The sequence below is a fragment of the Dermacentor albipictus genome, chromosome 3 (genome assembly GCF_038994185.2).
Source record: "Dermacentor albipictus isolate Rhodes 1998 colony chromosome 3, USDA_Dalb.pri_finalv2, whole genome shotgun sequence".
In the NCBI taxonomy this organism is placed as follows: domain Eukaryota; kingdom Metazoa; phylum Arthropoda; class Arachnida; order Ixodida; family Ixodidae; genus Dermacentor; species Dermacentor albipictus.
The window spans coordinates 73,290,345-73,309,826 of record NC_091823.1 but is presented as its reverse complement, the minus strand read 5'-3'; the positions used below and the strand labels follow the sequence as shown (position 1 = coordinate 73,309,826).

Genomic DNA, 19,482 nt, shown 5'->3' with positions numbered 1-19,482 from the left:
AGAAAAGGGGGGGGGGGCGAAAGCAGGGAAGACAACCGAAGAAATCACCGTGAGCTCAGGCCTGCGAAACCTCTTTGCACCTGGCCTCTGTGCGTCCGCGCTCTGAAACATAGTTCCTGAAAGATTTAAAAAAACGAACGTGATTACTTGCCGCACCTATACAAATTGTCCGAGTTAGACAGTGGTACATTTGCCACTTTATTCTTAAGTTGTCACCGACCATTGTCAAATGATTTTATGATTCTCGCCCTACTGCATGTTACGGAAATGATATGGAATTGATGAGCCGTCCTTATGAATTGCGTACGTCATTGAAATGTACGCAGGAAGTATTCACTAAGATGTGTTCATTAAAAATAAGTAACGCAAGCGCTTGGCGCAAGGAACGGCAATCTTGCCACCGTTTGTTGACAATAAGACAGGCGAAACGGTAATTACCTTTTTAAGTTCGGATTTTTCTCGCCTTTCCCGTTTGTGTCAGTTGGAATGAAAACGAACGTGTAATCGTCTTTGCATCCGCTTTCTGCAGGAATTGGATACGCGATGTTCCTGATGACTGCCTTGGTAGGAGTGTATTACAACATGATCCTGGCCTGGTCGTTATTCTACTTGGGGTCATCCTTGACCACGACACTGCCATGGACTTCCTGTGACAACTGGTGGAATACGGATGGTAAGCTTTCCGAAACTGTGTCAAGGTCAGTTGTCGGAACGTAAGCAGCACGAATCAAGCTATGCATAAAGCTCCATATCAAAAATATTATTCGTTTGCTGTCAGGCTATTCTTTCTCTAGGCCTTATGGGTGAGATTATCGGCTCAGCAATTTAACAAGCAAGTCACAATTCATTGCCGTTCTGTCACTGTCTCTTAATGCGATCGAAGCTCTTTTTTCGACTGTTTTCTCCTTTATTTTCATATTCAGTTTCATAATGAAGCATAATACGAGCATCTTCGTTCGTGTTCAGATACAATGTAACGTTTGCGTGTCCCCTTTTGTGTAGCTTAATGCATTCGTTGAGTATAGACTGTTATGGATATAAATTGAGCATCAGTTCTCTCCCTCATCCTTTAATTGCTTGCTGCACATGGCAATGAACATGATTTCACTTATGATATCAAGAAACTTTAACGCTCCTGCACAAATTCACTCTGCAGCATGCCGGAGGTTCGATACAAAGAATTGCACCGCCCACGGAGGAGTTCACCTCGCGAATGGTTCGTGCATCATCCAGGACGAAGTTGACCCGGCCTTCTGGGATGCGGTGAAGAATTCTACGGACAACACGAAAATGGCCAGCGACGAATTCTTCCAGTAAGGCCCAAGATAGCGAGGCGGTGAAATTTTCTGCTTTTTTTTTTTGTAGTTTGTGCTGACCAGAAGATAAACTACGATCAGACCCCAGCAAAAAACAAGAGATCGTGTTAAATCGTGTATGTGTTTCTGAAATTTCAGGTCGTGATTTGCTACGCGCCTTATTTATTGCGCCTTATTTATTTGGCACGTAGCTGATGTACAAAAATCACTCCCGCCGTTTTCATATGTGATCCGTGCGCTTGCTAGCCCTCCTTACTTGTCTTGCTGAAGTCTAGTTTCACGGTTGCTAGCCTGGGTCTTGAGACGGGTTCTGTGCCGCAAACATTTTTTTTTTTCTAATATCGAAATCTTTGGCGACGCATTCTACCAGCGCAAGTCATGGTTTCGTTGGTTTTGTGTCTCTGGTTCCTTCTTTGCCACGCGCTTCTAAACCTGCTGTAACAAAATTTTGCCAACCCGCCGTGGTTGCTCAGTGGCTATGGTGTTGGGCTGCTGAGCACGAGGTCGCGGGATCGAATCCCGGCCACGGCGGCCGCATTTCGATGGGGGCGAAATGCGAAAACACCCGTGTGCTTAGATTTAGGTGCACGTTAAAGAACCCCAGGTGGTCAAAATTTCCGGAGTCCTCCACTACGGCGTGCCTCATAATCAGAAAGTGGTTTTGGCACGTAAAACCCCAAATATTATTATTATTATTAAAATTTTGCCATACCACTGCCCCACTTCTATAACGAGACCACACGCCGCGTTATCCTACAATTACCGCTCGCGGCTGCCTGCGCAGCTCCACAGAGAACTGACTTATTTGCATCTGGCTTATTCGTTTTCAGCCGAAATACACTAAGGTAGAATTTTCGTTTCCTTTCTTGCGTGTAGCGAAGCTCTTCTAGCAAGTAGCCGATGCGTTAAGTTCTCGGCAATGCCTCAGTATACTTAAAAGGATTTGTCATTATTTCCCGTAATAACCTTGTCCTTAAATACAAGTGAAACTCTGGTTCTGAAACGACAGCTTACCCGCCATGTTTCCATGTTTCGCCATGTTTCCATGTTTGGGCTGCGCGCTGTGCGCGTGGAAACTGACCCTGGCTGCACACTTTGCTATTCGCAGCAACTATGTGCTGGACCTGACCGAAGGGCTGCACGACCTTGGCGGGGTGCGGTGGCAGTTGGCTCTGTGCCTTTTCGTCTGCTGGGTCATCGTGTTCTTCTGCTTGTACAGAGGCGTGAAGACAATGGGAAAGGTGAGTGCGGGGCGTCTTGTTCTTCTTCCGCGTCGAGTTAACCGATAGCCGGTGGTGCTGATGAATCCTTCGACGGTGTACACCGCTCTGCCAGACTGTGCGGCTTGCTTCTCTATCCGCTCGAACGTATAACTGGGGACCAATTCGTCCCTCCGATTTCTGGTGTCAAATATTCCGCAGAGGCAGCGGAGTAAATAAACAACGAACGTAAAGTCGGATGTCCGTTACATGCACCAGCTGCTTGGTGCTTTGAGTGTAGTCTTGCAATATATCGGACCAAGCCACCTTTTTTTTTTTCGCATTCTACGTTTTCACAGTGGAATCGCTGTCATTTTGGCGCTTCAAGCGCCAACCCGCGCTTACCGTTCTTATAGTATGTTTATGTTCCGACAATTTGTTCCTTTCATCTTTAATTATTGTCCTATTTCCATCGTGGTTTGCAGGTCGTCTACTTCACAGCCTTGTTTCCATACGTTGTTCTCGTCATTCTGCTGATCCGAAGCTGCACTCTCGAAGGGGCTTACGACGGCATTATGTTTTATCTGACGCCACAATGGGAACGACTTACGGAAGCTAGGGTAAGATATCTCGTTTTGCACTGTGCGTTTTTGTTGTTGTTTTGTTTCCGCGTGAATTCTGAAGCCTTACGCTTCAGGAATCGCGCAAACTGTACGCATGATCTTTGACGCCTTGCGCAGCGAAATTTTTTGTATTTCGTTCCTGCCTTCGGTTACAGCTCTCGCTCTTGTGCTCGATCGTTAACTTAAACGTGACGCTTCGCACGTAACACGCAGAAAAGTTTCACGCACATTATTATTTGCGTAGTACTACAGTAAGAAGACTGCGTGTAGCTGATACCTTGAGTTACATAGTATAGCCTGAAACAGCCTTCAGGGCGAAGTTATTGCTAAGGCAAATTGTACCAGATGCTCTTTCTTATTATATTGTTCAGTTTTTATTGCTCACTCAGACAGGGATTGTTCGCTAGGGCTTTTCTTTCGTGCCAGTTTAACAAAAGTCTTCCTTCAAGTCCTTTGTACTGGCATTGCTAGTGGCGCACTTGTGGATAACTGCTTTTTTTCAGGTACATTGGGTAAGTTCGGGGCATTAATACAAGATCGCCGCTGGTGTGAAATATAAGGTCTATAGTTTTCCGCCGTAATCGTCGGCTAACTCACCGTAGACCCATTGCGCCATAGCTGTAGCTAAGGCTCTTTCGACTACAAAAAGAAAAAGGGATAGAAGCAAGATGAAAGATGGTAAAAAGAAAACAAAAGAAAAGGAAAATAAAAAGAGCTTTTGCTTTCTTCCTGCCTTGCACAAGGGCACGCGAGTCTGACGGTGGCGCGCGAACTGCAGACAACCCTATTACAACTGCATAGATTCTTTTCCCTGTATCGTCTCAGGTCTGGGGTGACGCTGCAATGCAGATCTTCTTTTCCTTGTCTCCGTGCTGGGGAGGCCTTATTACTTTAGCCAGCTACAACCGTTTCCATAACAACTGCTACAGGTAAGCCACCTTCACGTACGCTGCATGTCCCTCCTTCTTTTGTTTTTGCCTGTGGTGTGCCTGAAATGCTGTTGAACTCTGTGCGGCTATAGTATTCGCTCTTTCCGCGTGTGTCGTTTGGGGATTTGCCTTGTTCGTTCTCTCTGTCGCGGATGAGTGACGCGCCGTTTGCATTGACTGATCTTGGTTGTACGTGTGATGATGCAGTTGACACGATGCGCGATCTTGCTTCTCCTTGTGCGTGTGTGTGCGTTCTCTCTACTTAGCAGGACCCCCTGGCGGGTCAGTATGGGCTCTGCTGACCACCGTTTCCGTTTTCTTTTCCGCCTTTCTTCGCAGGGACACGCTGTTCATCTGCTTCGGCAACTGCGGCACGAGCTTCTTCGCCGGATTTGTCATATTTAGCATAGTCGGTTTCATGGCACACAAGCTGGGTGTGAACGTGTCTGAAGTCGCTGCTCAAGGTAATTGCTACTCAGAGACACTGCAAACCTGCTACTGCTATGTGCGTGTGCCTTTCGTTGTGACGTCCCGCATTTGGTCGTGCCGGCTGCTCACGCCAAAAAAAAAAGTATATATACATATAAACGGATCTACACCGTGTGACGTCACGATCGTTGAGAGCGACACGCCACCTGGCGGGCTGAGCGAGCGCCCTTTGCGGTTGAGGCAGAGCGGTGTACTAACTACTCTGTGGACTCTGGTGGAAATTGCTTTTCGTGCGCAGCACCTGCGAATTCCGTCGTGGATGTCCGGCACCAGCTGAGCTGGCAAGACGGGACGAACGTTCTCGCTACTTGCACCAGCGGCTGAGACGAGACTCGATCGGCTCTCTCGCGCCGAGAGAGTGTGCAGAGTCCTTCCTCATGCTTTGACAGCTCGCAAAGCTTCTGCGAGAGAAAAAAAGAAAAGAGACAGGAAAAGACAAAGGAATGGCCACCGAGACATAAATTGTGTCTTGTTCAATTGGCAAGGGCATGCGTTACACAATCAGGAAAAGTTTTGTTCACGCGTTTGTGGACTACCGGTGCTGCTCTAGAAAATCAAATCCTGCTATACACAGAGTCAGGAAAGAATTCGTGAGCATGGAGGTAAGTCGCCGGCTGAGTATAAGGCACATACGTTTGCGACACGAGGCAGCACAAGACAAGAATGGAAGACGACGGACGGTGGAAGACGAAGAGTGACGAGCGATTGTGGCTCGTAGAAGGGGGGGGCTGGTACCCCACGAGCCAACTTCCTTCTCCATATTATTATTTTTCGGATTTTCTCCATGTCTGTACGATTCTTGAACGAGATTAAAACTCTTGTTGTTCCAGACCGGCGTGTTTGGAATGATTTGAGTGCCGATTCAAGTGCGACGAATGTGTTGACACTCTGGGCATTATGTTTCTCTGTGTGTGTTCATACATGCGCTGGTTGGAAGCATTAAACTTTGTTTTTTATGGCGATGTGTACTGACTGATTACGCGCTTTGGAAGCGCAGAATGAAGCTTTTATTGTTTGTGACAGAAGAACGAAACACAAGGTAAGTGCGGAAAGTGATGTGTTATGGTTTCTTGAGTGCACTGGTTCACGGTTCACTGTGCAATGTGAACTCTTCAACATGACAGATGTGTTACACTTCCCCACAGCGAACTCATCCTGTTTTTATCGTTTTAAACAGGTCCCGGGTTAGCTTTTGTGGCTTACCCCGAAGCGGTGACTCATTTACCTCTGCCACCTCTGTGGGCGTTCCTATTTTTCTTCATGCTGATGACCCTGGGAATGGGAACTCAGGTAATTTGGCCTTCTGCATTTTTTCTTCGATTAAATGACTTGGGACTGAATTTGCGAGGCCTTCTGTTCGTAATAGTGTGTACCGAGAGGAAACTGGATGCATTTGCATTTCCTCGCTTGTCATTGTGGTTCACTTTGAATGTTGTTCACTCAAAATTCTCTTCTGTCCCCACGCTTTTCTTCTTCTTTCTTTTCTTCTATACAGTTCACGATTATCGAGACGGTTGTTACTACCATCGTCGACACCTGGCCAGAGAAGCTTCAGCACAGAAAACCTCTCGTGCTGCTCGGTGTTTGTACGACGCTGTTCTTCGCGGGACTCATCATCTGTACGAACGTGAGTATACGCACATACACGTTGGAGGATATCCCAGGGCAAAGCTGCACGGAGCAACACGAGTTCTCAGTTTCCTCTTTTTCTTCCCCCGCGCTTATCCGTTTCCTTTAGCACCGTTCCACCAATACTCCTTGGATAATAACGTCGTTAAGGATGGGAACGAAGTCTTTTCAATTCTTTATATGAGCATAGGAGGATAAATCGAAGACTTAAGGAATCCATCCCGCAAAGAGCAGAACATGACGAGCTTCGGCTTCATCGAAAAGCATTTTCCTAAGGAAAGAGGAAACACCAAATAATCTTACTTTCGTTCTATAAAAGTTAGGAGTGCATCCGGCACGCGACGCACCCCTATATTTGTCACAATTTCACATTTAAAAAAAAAAACCTGTCTGCCGTTCAGGCTTACTCTGCGCACGCAATGATTACTCAGAAAAAGAACATTCAGATTTTTTATTCAAGCTTGAATTTTCTAGTCATGCGCATGTGTGAGACAAAGAATCTTCGTGGCTCTGACAAACTTCGCAAACAAATACTTGGACGAAACCGACACTGAATATTTTTCAACTCCCATGGTGGTCGACGCCAAGTTTGATGAAACGAGCGCGTGTTCTTTTACACGAAATGTTGCTATGTATGGCATCAGTTATAACAGAAAAAAAAAATGCACCTCTTTTTATAAGGCGTTTAGAAACACGGTTATGACGGTTAGAAACACTTCAGCATGCCGTCAAATAACTCACCAAATTTGTTGCTTGAGCGTTCAAAAGTCTAAGTGGTTGTAAGCGCCTCGGTGGGTTAAGCTCGTGCACATATAAAAATAACAAACCATGAACAAAATCTCAATTCGAGCATACATTTAGAAGGTGTGTGGTCCTTAAGAGGCAAGACGCAACGCCAAAAAAAAAAAAAAAACTACGATTCCAGTCTCGTTGCTGGTTCATTCCTCACGACGTCAAAAGTACTCCGTGTTTGGCATGTCCTTTAATGGAGAGTTGTTGTGTCTAGATTATTTGTTCTCAACGATTGCGGTGGTATTTGGACGACAGTAGCGAGCCTCTTTTTTTCCTATCCCTGTCATTTTTCCATCGGTTCTTCTCCTTTCCGGTGCTGCTGACCAATGTCCAAATGTCAACAGTGCGCCAGACAGTTACGCCGCGGCTCCAACAGGCTTCCTCTCTCTCTCTCTCTCTCTCTCTCTCTCTCTCTCTCTCTCTCTCTCTCTCTCTCTCTCTCTCATAGTAGCATAAGTGTCGTCTAGAACGACCACCATGGTTGATTGGACGTTGATAGAAATCAATTCGCCTCGTTCTTTGCGTGGTAATCATGCCCCATTCTTGAACAATGCCCCTTCGTAATTTTCATATTCCAGGGTGGCATGTACGTGCTGCAGCTGATGGACAACTACTGCGCTAGCTTCTCCGCCTTGATGATCGGCTTGACAGAAATCATCGTGATAGCCTGGATATACGGTGAGTGACTGCGAAATTGTGTTGTGTTGGCCCAAGCGGGACATCCTGAAGTGACCACTAGAGAAGAACAGAGTAAAAAAAAAAAGAGCATGTAGGGCGCAAGCACTTCCGTCCGATTTAATTATCGGGATTTATCGGGATTATCGGGAAGTTATCGGGATTTAATCTTATGCTGCTGCGGAACGAGAGAATGCCGCAGTTCGCACGTCTTTCTATAGCCTCATATTTAAGCGCTTGTTTGTGGAACAAAAATAACCAAATATCGAGAATTCCACCTCACTTATAAATTCTAAACCTCGCAGACAATGGTTTAGGCATCACAAACCTATTGCGCGTACCTCAAAACGTAACGCTGCTTTCTGTCGGCTGACATGTCGCGAGCCTAATGCCCCGTTCTACTTTTGCAGGCGTCGATCGGTTTATGGAGGACATCAAGGTCATGTTGGGCCATTATCCGTTCCCCGTGCTCTACTGGAGGATGGTGTGGAAGTACCTGGTGCCGACGCTTATTTTGGTAAGACGATTGGTTTGATACCGGCTTGAATACGCAAATACCGACAATAGCCAACGGAATCGAGCGACCTCTGTCAACAAGTGTCGTTTTCTTTCGTTTTGCTGAAAAGGGAACAGGCGCTGGCTTCCTGCCCTTCAGCGTGTCGGTACTAACTAATCCTTGAGCTCAATAACTGCTGGTCTCTCTGGCAGCTCGCACCATTGCGAGCAAAACGAGCTTCCGGTTACGCTTTTTGTAGTAAAACGCATAGCAAGAGCCTGTGGAATTTAGTGTATGGGCTTGAATGGCGTCTATCAGCCGATAACTTGCTTCTATTATCAGCGGCTACAGCACCGTATATGTGCTTACGCAAACGGCCACGAATTTTAAAGGGTCCCTGAAACACTTTTTGAGACTAACAAAATGCTGCCGATCTGTAGGCGAAGCTCCTGCGAACATGTGAGTCAATTATTATTGCACTACATGCAGCAGGGAATTAGCAATATTTTGTCAGTCAAAAATTGCATGCCCTCTTCACAATGTCGTCAGCAGCAACGTAGCAACCGGAGCATGCAAGCAGGCCTAACGAGTATTGGTGGATTTTGTGATCGCGAGAACGTTCTCAATAATGCTATTATTGTCAATTTTTCTTTAAATGCACGTTTGCGATCTCTGTTTTGCGTTGCCACGCATGCTTGAACCGGAAGTAGCCTTGCCCCCTTGCCATTCCCCAATTTGTTAACAGCACCCTTTTTTTTTCGACGGCGTCCTTTTTTTTTTTCTTCCGACTGCGCACTACTCAGTTGCAGTAGGTAGACACTACGCATTCAGTCCTCAATCGCGTCGTATTCCGTACTTGAACTTCAATGCACAAACTGAAACTTTCTTCCAATTTTCCTCTTTAAGCCAAATAGCCATTCAGTGTGCAATATAGTGCTTAATCATTTAATCTCACTAGGTAGCCAAAAACAACGAGATTGTGCCTGTTTATGTCGAAAACCCTTATATTTTCATATTTTCCTGACATCAGTAAAACCCCGTTGTCCTTATATCGCTCCTATTCATTTACGCTGAGTTTGGTTGACAGTACACATTAACGCTATCGCGTCGCCTTTCGAGTGCGGTGCAGTATCAAGACTGGGCCCGTTTTGAACTTCCAGCTAAATTGTGGGAAGCTTAGACACAAAGGCAAGCACAAAGGTTCAGACATTCCAATACGTCTACGGCTTTTTATATGGGAGCCGAAGGCGTCCATAGTCGCGGTGCTCACAAATTCGAATTCAGCTGCGCCACAGAGTCCCCGTTCAGACTTTTCAACACGATTGAAAGATCTCTGCCTCGTTCTCCGCCCCGTGTGTTAGGTGGCATTTGAGCGAGCATATTCTGGACGCGTTTGGCAGGCATTCTCAGATCATGAACAGCAAGTTGCCAATATCCCCCAAGAGAAATGTGTATAACAGCTGTGTCTTACCAGTACTCGCGTACGGGTCAGAAACCTGGAGGCTTACGAAAAGGGTTCTACTTAAATTGAGGATGATGCAACGAGCTATGGAAAGAAGAATGATGAGTGTAACGTTAAGGGATAAGAAAAGAGTAGATTGGGTGAGGGAACAAACGCGAAGTAATGACATCTTAGTTGAAATCAAGAAAAAGAAATGGGTGTGTGCAGGACATGTAATAAGGAGGGAAGATAACCGATGGCCATTAAGGGTTACGGACTGGATTCCAAGGGAAGGGAAGCGTAGCAGGGGGCGGCAGAAAGTTAGGTGGGTGGATGAGATTAAGAAGTTTGCAGGCACAACATAGCCACAATTAGTACATGACCGGGGTAGTTGGAGAAGTATGGGAGAGGCCTTTGCCCTGCAGTGAGCGTAACCAGTCTGATGATGATGATGATGATGATGATGATGATTATGATGATTATAATGATGATGATGATTCAGGACGCCACGTTAACCACGTGACCCGCCGCTGTTCGCAGGGCATCTTGGTGTTCTCCATGATCGACATGCCTGCGACCAAGTACGGCGAATACGAGTTCCCGTCTTGGGCCACCGGTGTGGGATTCCTGTTCTCGTTCGCCTCAATCAGCGCCATACCGATCGTGGCCGTTATGAAGATCTACAACGCCAGGGGAACGTTAAAAGAGGTGAGTACAGGCGCATGCCGACCCCCTTCTTGAGAAAACATGCCCTGTCACATACTGCATTACTTAGAAAATAAAACGCGATAATTTTGCTGAAAACACCATCCAGCACGCTTCATATGGATACTGAAGAGTAATAGAAAGTTAACTTGTATTAGTAAATTACGCTTCTAAAGTAGAAAAAAAGCTCACTCTTGCCGCGGGGGAAGGCTTGGTAACCAGGAAAGACGCAAGAACCTAAGACGGGTGGCGACGCCACCTTGAAGTTAAGGGTTAATGGGGTCAATGACGTCACAGAGAGCCGGGTGCACCGGCTTTCTGTGACGTCATTTTTTTTGCACGAATTAAAAAGGTACACATGCAAACCGTGATTAATTTAGTGTTCTACGAATGTGCTTCTTGCTAAAGTCAGGAGCATTTTTTTTCTGCTTTCAAACGTTTATTTCACAAGCTAGAAAGTGTCCACTACAGTGGCCAACATGCGCATCATCTCCGGTGAGTGTGGCTGCCGGCAGTTTTGCCTTTGCTCCAGCAGGCGAAGTTACTGCTACCACATTTACAAACGTAAACTCGGATACAAAAGTTTGGATGGCGCGGCCGTATACTTTGTGTTATGGAGTACGAGAGAAACAGTCACTTTTGCCGGTAATGCGCAAGTGTATCAAGGCATGGCGTATTCAAGAATTCGTCTTGTTGGGAGCAATGCCACGCCCTTGAGCAGTAAGGGGGTGGCTGGGCAGGCGAGTGTCGTCGCGCCTCGCTCTATGAAACGTATCCCGATACGCAGAAATTCGGGAGCTAGGGGCAGGGAGGATATAGGCGGGCATGTGCCTGGTGTGCACCCCCCTCCCCCCGCACACACACACACACACACACACACCTCGTTACACCCCCGATACCTTGCCTTTCGCGCAGTTATGTCGCTCTGCACTTGCCAACCGAAATATTGCACATTTTTTCTGTGAAATATTTCAGACGGATGTAATGATTGTCGTCGACAACCCACGCTGGCGGCAGCTTGCTTCGACAGGTGGCATTCGTTTTGCTGCGGCAGAGGAGCTGATGGCAACTCATTCGATTGTTTCTTCCTGTTAGCTCGCTAGATAATATAATAAACAGTGTTATTACATGAAAATATCAGGGAAATATCAAAAGCAATCAATTTGATAGTGGACGCGGCGAGGACTACGCTGCAGTGAAAATGCTCCCGCGCAGCTATTGTTCCTATCATGCATGGTGTCCACTGTAGTATACAGTGGGACATTTTAAAAAATATGTTCCGACGAAAATGTTGGTTTCACGCAACCACAATACAGTTCTTGCCTCCAGAGGCTTCTTCTATCCTTTGTAGACAATTAGATGTGCCAAGCTGCAATGTCACGACAGTTATAAGTAAAAGTGGGGGAACGAAAGAGACTTAATCCCCCCCCCCCCACACACACACACGGAACAGTAGGACGCCACATTTGAAACCGAGTTGGAGGAAAATCGTGGTTCGTGGCGCCTTCTAGGGCGGCTATGGAAGAGTTAAATTGTCCACTGAAGTTGACACTATGCACAAGAGCTTCTTGGAAGCACTAAGCTTGCTCCAAAAATAGACGAAATTTGTCCATTGTAGTGGACACCATGTAACAAAGGGTTAATTCTGACAGTTTCTGCTCGGGTTTAGTTGATTGCTTATCGATAAGGAAGGATTACATTGCGTTCTAAAGTAACTAAAGACCCAACATCCCAAAGTTCCGAGAACTTAGTTAAAACCTCCGAAATACGGGAATATACGCTGAAGATCGATGCGTCACTCTGACGTACGAGCGCTAAGGCTTCGGCGCAAAATAGAGGGCAATCTTGCCTTCAATGCATCTGCTAATAGTCAACCTTGCGCCGCCAAAAAAATCCATATGGACTGTTGAAAGAAAAGTGAACCGGCACGGCCTACTTCTCCGCGCGTGTGTGTGTGTGCTCTATTTTCGTCCTCCCGTTTTGTGCAACGCACAAGCTCACGCGCGTGTCACTCCTCCACGCAGCGCATCAAGATGCTCTCCCAGCCGACGGCCGACTGGGGCCCCAAGCTGCAGATGCACCGCATGGAGACGCACAGCCCCAAGCACACGGACTCTCAGGTGCCTCTGGCTCTGCCCAGCTACAACCAGGACGGCGACGACGACGACATCTTCCCGGTGTACTACAAGCCGGACAACGGCGACTCCGAGTCGGAAGCCGGCGGCATCAGCCTCAACATCCGAAAGGGCTCCTACGAGTCTGGCCGATGAGGGCGCCGTCTACCCTCTGTGCGCGCAGAGAGTCGCCAGGGGCCGCTTCCGTCGGCGACGCGGCCCCGACGTCGCCGGCACGACGTCTTCCTCCGCAAGTGCCACAGCAGCACCGTCTTCCACGGAGAGGTTCGGGGCCGGCACCTCGGCTACCCAGACAGTCGGAGGTTGTCCACACCCTGTAGCTGTACTGTAGCCAGCATCTCAGTTCTTTGGCCGCGAGACCTATGGCAGGCTAGGTGGAGGTAAACCAAGGTCGCCTGCCAAACGCCTGTTGATAAGAGGGGGAGGACTCCGGCGGCCGTCTTTCCAATTTTGGCGAGTGATCCACCGCCGAGATTCAATCTCGGACGGCATGGGCTGTTGCCATAGGATCGATCCCTCCCAAACCGAAGTGATCACTTGTAGCCCATGAGAAAAGGTTGGCCTTTCCTCAGTAGAAACTTGACGTCGACGACGAAAGCGTGATGCTGTCGCCACTTCGCGAGCTCTCCCTTTTATCATGCCCTGTGGATCAAACTTGCTTGAAGAACGTGCAACTTAATTGGCGTTTATCAGGCGACTGGTTTACATCTCCTGGATAAGAAACGTACTATAACGTCACTCTGTCACCAAATCGTGACGTAACGGCTCGAATGCACTCGGCCTGGGCTAACCGCGACCTGGCAAAGGACACCAGCTCATTGAGTATCCTGGCCTATATAAGTGCTAGAAAGATCGAAAGGAAACATGAACTTCAACTCCGTTTCCCAAACGAACACGCTTTGCAGCAACATTGCTATGAGCCTTTTATAGTTGAAACTGGCTAAGAGCCGCCTGTGTATCAGACAAGCCAAATGAGTCCCTAAGGATATAAGCAATGATTTTGCCAGCTTGTTAGCTAGTATTGTGCACCTTGCAGCAAGATGAGGTGTAGCTTAGGAAAGCTTTCGAAAGCAAATACGTTTTCGCTTTCTGAATGTTCCTTCTCGCAAGTTGCCTACGTCTTAGAAACGCGCAGGTGCGTCAACAACACGACGCCGTAGCAACCTGACGTCACAAGTATTCATTATGGAAAGGGAAAAAATAAACATCTCTGGCATGGCCACACGACATGCGTCTAAGCCGAGTATAGTTCTGAAGTTGATATACTGCCGGTCCTTACTTGATCTGAGACGCCTACTTTGTTTCAGCCTGATATCTGATGCTGTTGGCTATTCTTTATGGAAATGTGTAAAAATAAACTTGTGGAAGCAAATATGTGATAGCAAGTGGAGGCTATCATATACCGGTAATTGGTAGAGAAGCACCATGACTCTAAAGGAGAGTGCAGGTAATCTATAATCTTTGTTTAACTTGCGAAAAATCCGAACTTGCGATGCGCTTTTTCGAAAAACAAATTGTCTTTTGTCAAAAGGTAACGTAGAAGTCTCAGTATCGGGCTGAAATGAAGTAAACTCCTGTGAAGATGGTGCTCTGGGCATCTATGTGTGTCCATGTATTATATCAATTGTTTAGTGAAAGAATCTGTTGTAACAGATACAGGATTTCATCGATCACACAAAATTCAGCTATTGTACATTGCGCTTATTGTATCGTTTGCAGGTTTGGTGCAATGAAAAAAAAGTCATTTTCACAGACATAGAGGAGCCCTCTGTATCCATAGAGTCACACATATCACTTTCCTGTACGGTTTGTTTGCATGTACAGTCAACTTTTTGGTGGCTGGAGCACGTCATAAGAGCGAGAAAAAAGAATCTGACATGTAAGGAATGCTACTAGCATTTTTTACACGTGGAATATGCAACATCTTTACATGCAGATTACTGTAATGGCTAAAAATGTTTATTTTCATTATTGATGGCATACTAAAATATAAGAAGAAAGAAAGAAAGCTGGCAGGAGACCCGTCAAGTCTCAATGCTGTTTGCTTTTTACAATTGTGCTGTATTCGTGAAACGAACTTTTCCACTTAAAAGTTAATAAGCACGCGAGAAGGCTGACTAGCATTTCAGCGTAAGCATTGTACAATAATATAAAAAAGAAAGCTATCTCTGCCTTAGGCTCTCGCAATACACTCGCGTGTTCGATGACGAATATTTGCATATATGAATAGGTAGACAATAGATTTTCACTTCCCTAGTGCTTTTTTGACAGCATTTCTGTCAGAATGCATATTTATGTCATCAACCTGGTGATTGAACCAGCTGTTTGTTGAGGATATCAAGACCCGTTAGCTCATTTCCGACTGGTACGCTGCTCGCAAGACATATTCAAGACGTGACATGCAGTTTTCTACAGTTTATACTTGTAGGTCATGAGTGAACGACTTCAGGGTGCCCTTCTCACCGGGTTTGAGGAGAGTGGCAAATCCATTTTGTCCTTTCCAACGTTAGTGACAGAGAAACGAGGAGAAATGTAAAATGCGTGCCAGCTTGTGTACACTTCGACAGCGGTATTTTTAGCACTTCGAGGGTACACGCGCGGACGATGGGCGACGACGAATTTTAGCTGTGATGTTGCTTGCTCACATCATTAGAGAGAGAGAGAGGAAGAGTAATTTATGAGAGTATGCGCGAAAAGAAAAAAAAAATGCGCGTGTGTTTATGTCTTCCTCTGAAGCGGTATACATGGCTTGAACAGTACCCAGAGAGCGGTGATCAACTTGTATATAGTCATACTTGTAGATTTATCATGAAACTGCTGGTTTGTACTTACAAGTGCCACGTCGTGACGTTCACTTTCTTTTGTTTTGTTTGTAATTCATTTAGCCATTATTTTGATCCTGTTGCTGTTGCTTGCTACGTGCATTCTCTTTTTTTTTGTTGTTGCCGGAATGCTGTTGAGATGAACGAATGTGTTGTTCGATATCGGGCCGTGGCGACAGGCAGGCTGTGAAGATTCGCATCGATCACAAATCGAAGTTCATAAAGACACTGTTGTGACCTTTACAATAGTGATTAACAACCTGTTAAACAAGAAACTGTAAAAGAAAAAAAAGACACTTGGCAGAGACAAACAAGGAGGGCGGTGCTGGTTTTGTATAACTTCAGCAATTTTGCATGGTGTTCATTGAACACTTAGTGGCCATTTGTTGCTTTGTAATTGAGTGCGCAATGCTGCCTTTGCCAAATTTCAACTCGTTTGTTATTTGAAAGCTTGTTCACGCTTCTTCAGTCACATTGACTATAGTTCAGACTTATTCCTCGATGAACACTGAAGGGTATCGAGAATGTCACAGATCGAAGCGCTTTTGATTGGTTCTTTCTTTCGCTTGATAAAAGTGCCACCTACCATTTGTCTGTTGACCGCGTAAAACGATTTTCAGCACGTTCGTTCTTTCAATGCCGGTATGCAAAAGTGAGTGTCGCTCATTACATAAAGGGCACCACGTATGCAATTGTAAGAAGCTTAGAAGAAGAAGCCACACTGTGAAGTTGTACATACATCTATCTATTTACACCGGTTTTAGAGACATATGACTGAACCTCCCCTTCTCCTCCTTTCTTTTCTCACGGGGAGGGGACGGAGGAGGTGGAGAGGGTGTGTCGCGAACGTCTCTTGCGACTACAGACAAGAAACACACGACGCGCAAGAATCAGGGAAGCCTACCGACTCTTGCAGACTTGTGCCAACTGAAACGCGACGACAGTCTGTCATGAGTTTGTTGTCGCGTGTTTGTTAAGCGTGGTTGCTAGTCATTTTATTGCCCTGCGCGGCGGGCGCATTGCTCCTGCTCAGCGAGATCTGTCTTGCACTCGGTGTCGGGGTCGTAACTCTCGGTTCGCGAGCCCTATGCGGGCGCCCAGCTTTTATACGTATCGGCGTCGAGGTTATAACTATTTTCTCAGTTCCATTTCATCGGCCGAAATGCGCAACCTGACGAACAAGCAAAAAGCTGGCGTTTAGTGGGCACACGTCCCATATACGTGTGCCTCGGCTCGTAATTTCCTGTAGCCAACCTGCCAACATCCTTCGAAAGCATTGTTTCTCTTTTTTATTTCTTGTAAGCTGACTTTCATCATTGTTGTGTTGGTTGCTTGACTGTTTGCTGCTAAAGAACTGAACACCGAAATTGCGGCTGTTTGGGGTTTGTTGGTTCAGCACATTGACAAATTGTGCAGCAGTAAAGAATAAATAGACAGACAGAAAAAAAAAGCGAGACTGTAATAGCGCTCGTCTGTCGTCTCGCTCCTTTTGTTAATGTTTTTTTTTTCCTGCGCTACAGTTTGCCAATAGACTGAATGCACCGCCTTAGCGGTTATGCAAAACAGCGCTACCGCTGTTGAAAATATGTAACAACGTTCCTCTCCTCTGCCGCCGTTGACTAATTTGCAGCTACGTAGCCATGCTCGTTGCTATTATTCGACCCTCGCGAGAAATCCCGCTGCGCTTGTTTACGATCCTCGTTGCCATCGCAGTGAATCCTTGCAGAAAGGTTCCTACCGCATACATGTTTGAATTCTCACTACGTGCCGTTGCAGCGGTTGACAGAACGAGCCTGTGGTACAAGGCAACAAAGAGGCAAGGTTGAAGGCTGCTCACTCTATAGCCGTGTTCCGACATTTTGCAATTTAGTGTACGCGAAGATCACAATGTTGTGTCACTGACAAATCCCTTGTTTTTAGAGGTCTATGCGCCTTCGGGTTGGAGCTTGTGTTACACTACGGGTCGTGATAACGCCAGAAAATGAGCCCCAGTGTGTCGGGGCATGTTAATTGAGATCTCGCGGGTTAGTTCGACAATTGCGCAAGCTTTGGCTTCTACAGTTATGCGAACGAGAAGCCGCATCGGCGATATCCTGGACTGGAGAATTTTAGAGCTGGATTTGGTTTCCAAGTGGTCCGTCTTGCAATACTTTTTTTATTTTCTTTTTGCAATAACTGAAGCTCGCGGCGTTCTCAACTGCAGACGCGCTCGAAATATAGAAATATCGTTTTTTTTGCATGCATCAGTTTGTATTGTTTCTCACAACCATAAATTGGTACTCGCTGTACGCAACACCGGCGGTGGTGTCCACGCCGAACTGTCTTCTCGACGAAGTGTTTTCGAAATGTCTCTTCTTTTTTGTACATACGTAACATAGAATGACTCATCACATTGTTTCAGGTTCTGAAAACGTGCTATATTATTTTTGTTTGTTTGTGCGTCTTCATTTCATCACTCATGACATTGAACTTGTTGCATGAATGATTACATAATAAACATCTGGTGATAACTCGGTGTCCTATTCTTTTGTTATTCCTTGCGTTTGAGGTGCTCGCACGTGAGAGCGTGCTAGTGCGCCTGAACAGCTGGTGGAGATGGCGGAGGGGGGGGGGGGGGGGAGGGGTTCTAAAGAATAAACTTGAGACATATTAGTGCATGTTACACAGCAATTTAATTTAACGTATATGTGACATGTTATCGGCGCAATGACATCGCCAGAAATGGGGGACCGAGAGAGCGGTTGTCGTCCTCTCAGCGCTACCTAGCTGACTGTGCATCGGAGCCGAAAAAAAAACTAATCTCTCTGCGAAATGCAGCTACCATTTGGTATTTGATCGACGCACGAAAGCTACCTACTTGGAGACAACTTCGGCAACTTGAGTTATGTGATAATACGACTTTAGGTTTCTGGGCATTATAGTCGATTACCTCAATGTCTTACTCATTCGAACGAACAAACTGCCCGACTGCGCGAATGCGCCTAGAGTGCGCGTGCAATTTCTATTTCTGTAATATATGCGTATGTGCCCATACACACACACACATATCTTTTTTACGCACGCATAACTCTCTACATACATGCACGTGCACCGCTCGTGTTAAAAAATGGTTTAAATAAAAGTCTGCTTTTCCACAATAAGCGTATTTATGCAAGGAAGCTCGCTTCTGTTTTGAAAGTGATTCCATCAAGTGGGCATCTAACTGTTGCTTGATTAAAGATAATCTAATGTCGCGCGACGCCGCATGCTGAAGAGTGCTGGTGTTTGCAGCTTCCAGCAACAGGCGCCACGTTCGCGAAGGTTTTCGTTCGAATGAGCTGTTTCGCTTTGACTGGCCACCTTGGCTTGTAATGTGTTCGCCGTCGCGATTCGTCGGCGACAACCCTAGCGTGCTTTTGTGAATAACTGCCCGAGCAGTACAACCGATGGTGCGTACGAAGACATACCACGAGGTAAGAATGCATGTAACGTACTTCGCTGGCCATCCTCGATGTCTAACCATGTACGAAGGCGTATTTGACAAAGGTAGAAATCGATCCCATCTTAATTTGTCAAACAGGTGGCAAAGACATTCAAACTGCGAGCAGCATACTATAGAATACGTCAGAAGGGAGCAATGCGGTATAGGGCGCGGAAAGTTCCGGTTATTGTTATCCAGCGCCTAACTATTCTGACATGGTATAGTTAGAATAAGCCAGATATAATTATAGAGCTACCACAGTGGTACCGCTTTTCATAACTGCTTCAACCCCGCATCCACCTGCTAGCATTCACGCATGTGCTAGTCGATCCGCACCGTCTCTGCGATGATAACCTCCGCAGTAACCCCAGTAACGCAGAAAAGCAACTTCCACGATAATCAAGTCTAACCACTCGTAATGTTTCCTTCAACCACCGACCGCAGAACCAAAGCTCGCCCGACTTTACAAAGAAAGCTGCGCTGTAATGCTTTGACTGGTGTTGCCTTTAGACGCGACCAAGTGTAACCAGAACGTCAAAATAAGCTTGTCTCTTACGGTTATTTAAAGCAATCCAGCGGCCGTTGTAACTTTTTCACGAGAAAGAAGTCGCCGCGATAAGAGCGTACTTCCACTGCACAGGTCATCGCACTTGAAGGAAATGGATCTCAACAGTAAGCTTCTCCGCACAAATGTGTTCACTGCGGAGAAGCCGATATTATTGCGTGGTAGTAGCTGAGGGAGCTGCGCGCGCATTCACGTAAGCGTAGGCA

The 19,482-nt window shown here is 46.3% G+C and overlaps 1 protein-coding gene across 3 annotated transcripts in view; it reads left to right on the top strand.

Moving 5' to 3' along the window:
- The window catches only part of LOC135900642 (sodium- and chloride-dependent glycine transporter 1-like), a 116,384-nt gene extending 98,618 nt beyond the window's left edge, over nucleotides 1–17,766 (top strand). For all 3 annotated transcript variants that reach the window (XM_065430147.2, XM_065430146.2, XM_065430145.2), the window contains exons 4-15: nucleotides 530–673; nucleotides 1,157–1,313; nucleotides 2,425–2,557; nucleotides 3,001–3,135; nucleotides 3,964–4,067; nucleotides 4,407–4,531; nucleotides 5,734–5,846; nucleotides 6,052–6,183; nucleotides 7,556–7,655; nucleotides 8,063–8,169; nucleotides 10,130–10,297; nucleotides 12,319–17,766. In XM_065430147.2, coding sequence (XP_065286219.2) covers nucleotides 530–673; nucleotides 1,157–1,313; nucleotides 2,425–2,557; nucleotides 3,001–3,135; nucleotides 3,964–4,067; nucleotides 4,407–4,531; nucleotides 5,734–5,846; nucleotides 6,052–6,183; nucleotides 7,556–7,655; nucleotides 8,063–8,169; nucleotides 10,130–10,297; nucleotides 12,319–12,564 — 1,664 coding nt within the window. In that variant the 3' untranslated portion in view covers nucleotides 12,565–17,766. The remainder of the gene's footprint in view (nucleotides 1–529; nucleotides 674–1,156; nucleotides 1,314–2,424; nucleotides 2,558–3,000; nucleotides 3,136–3,963; nucleotides 4,068–4,406; nucleotides 4,532–5,733; nucleotides 5,847–6,051; nucleotides 6,184–7,555; nucleotides 7,656–8,062; nucleotides 8,170–10,129; nucleotides 10,298–12,318) is intronic.
- Nucleotides 17,767–19,482: the final 1,716 nt, after the last annotated feature.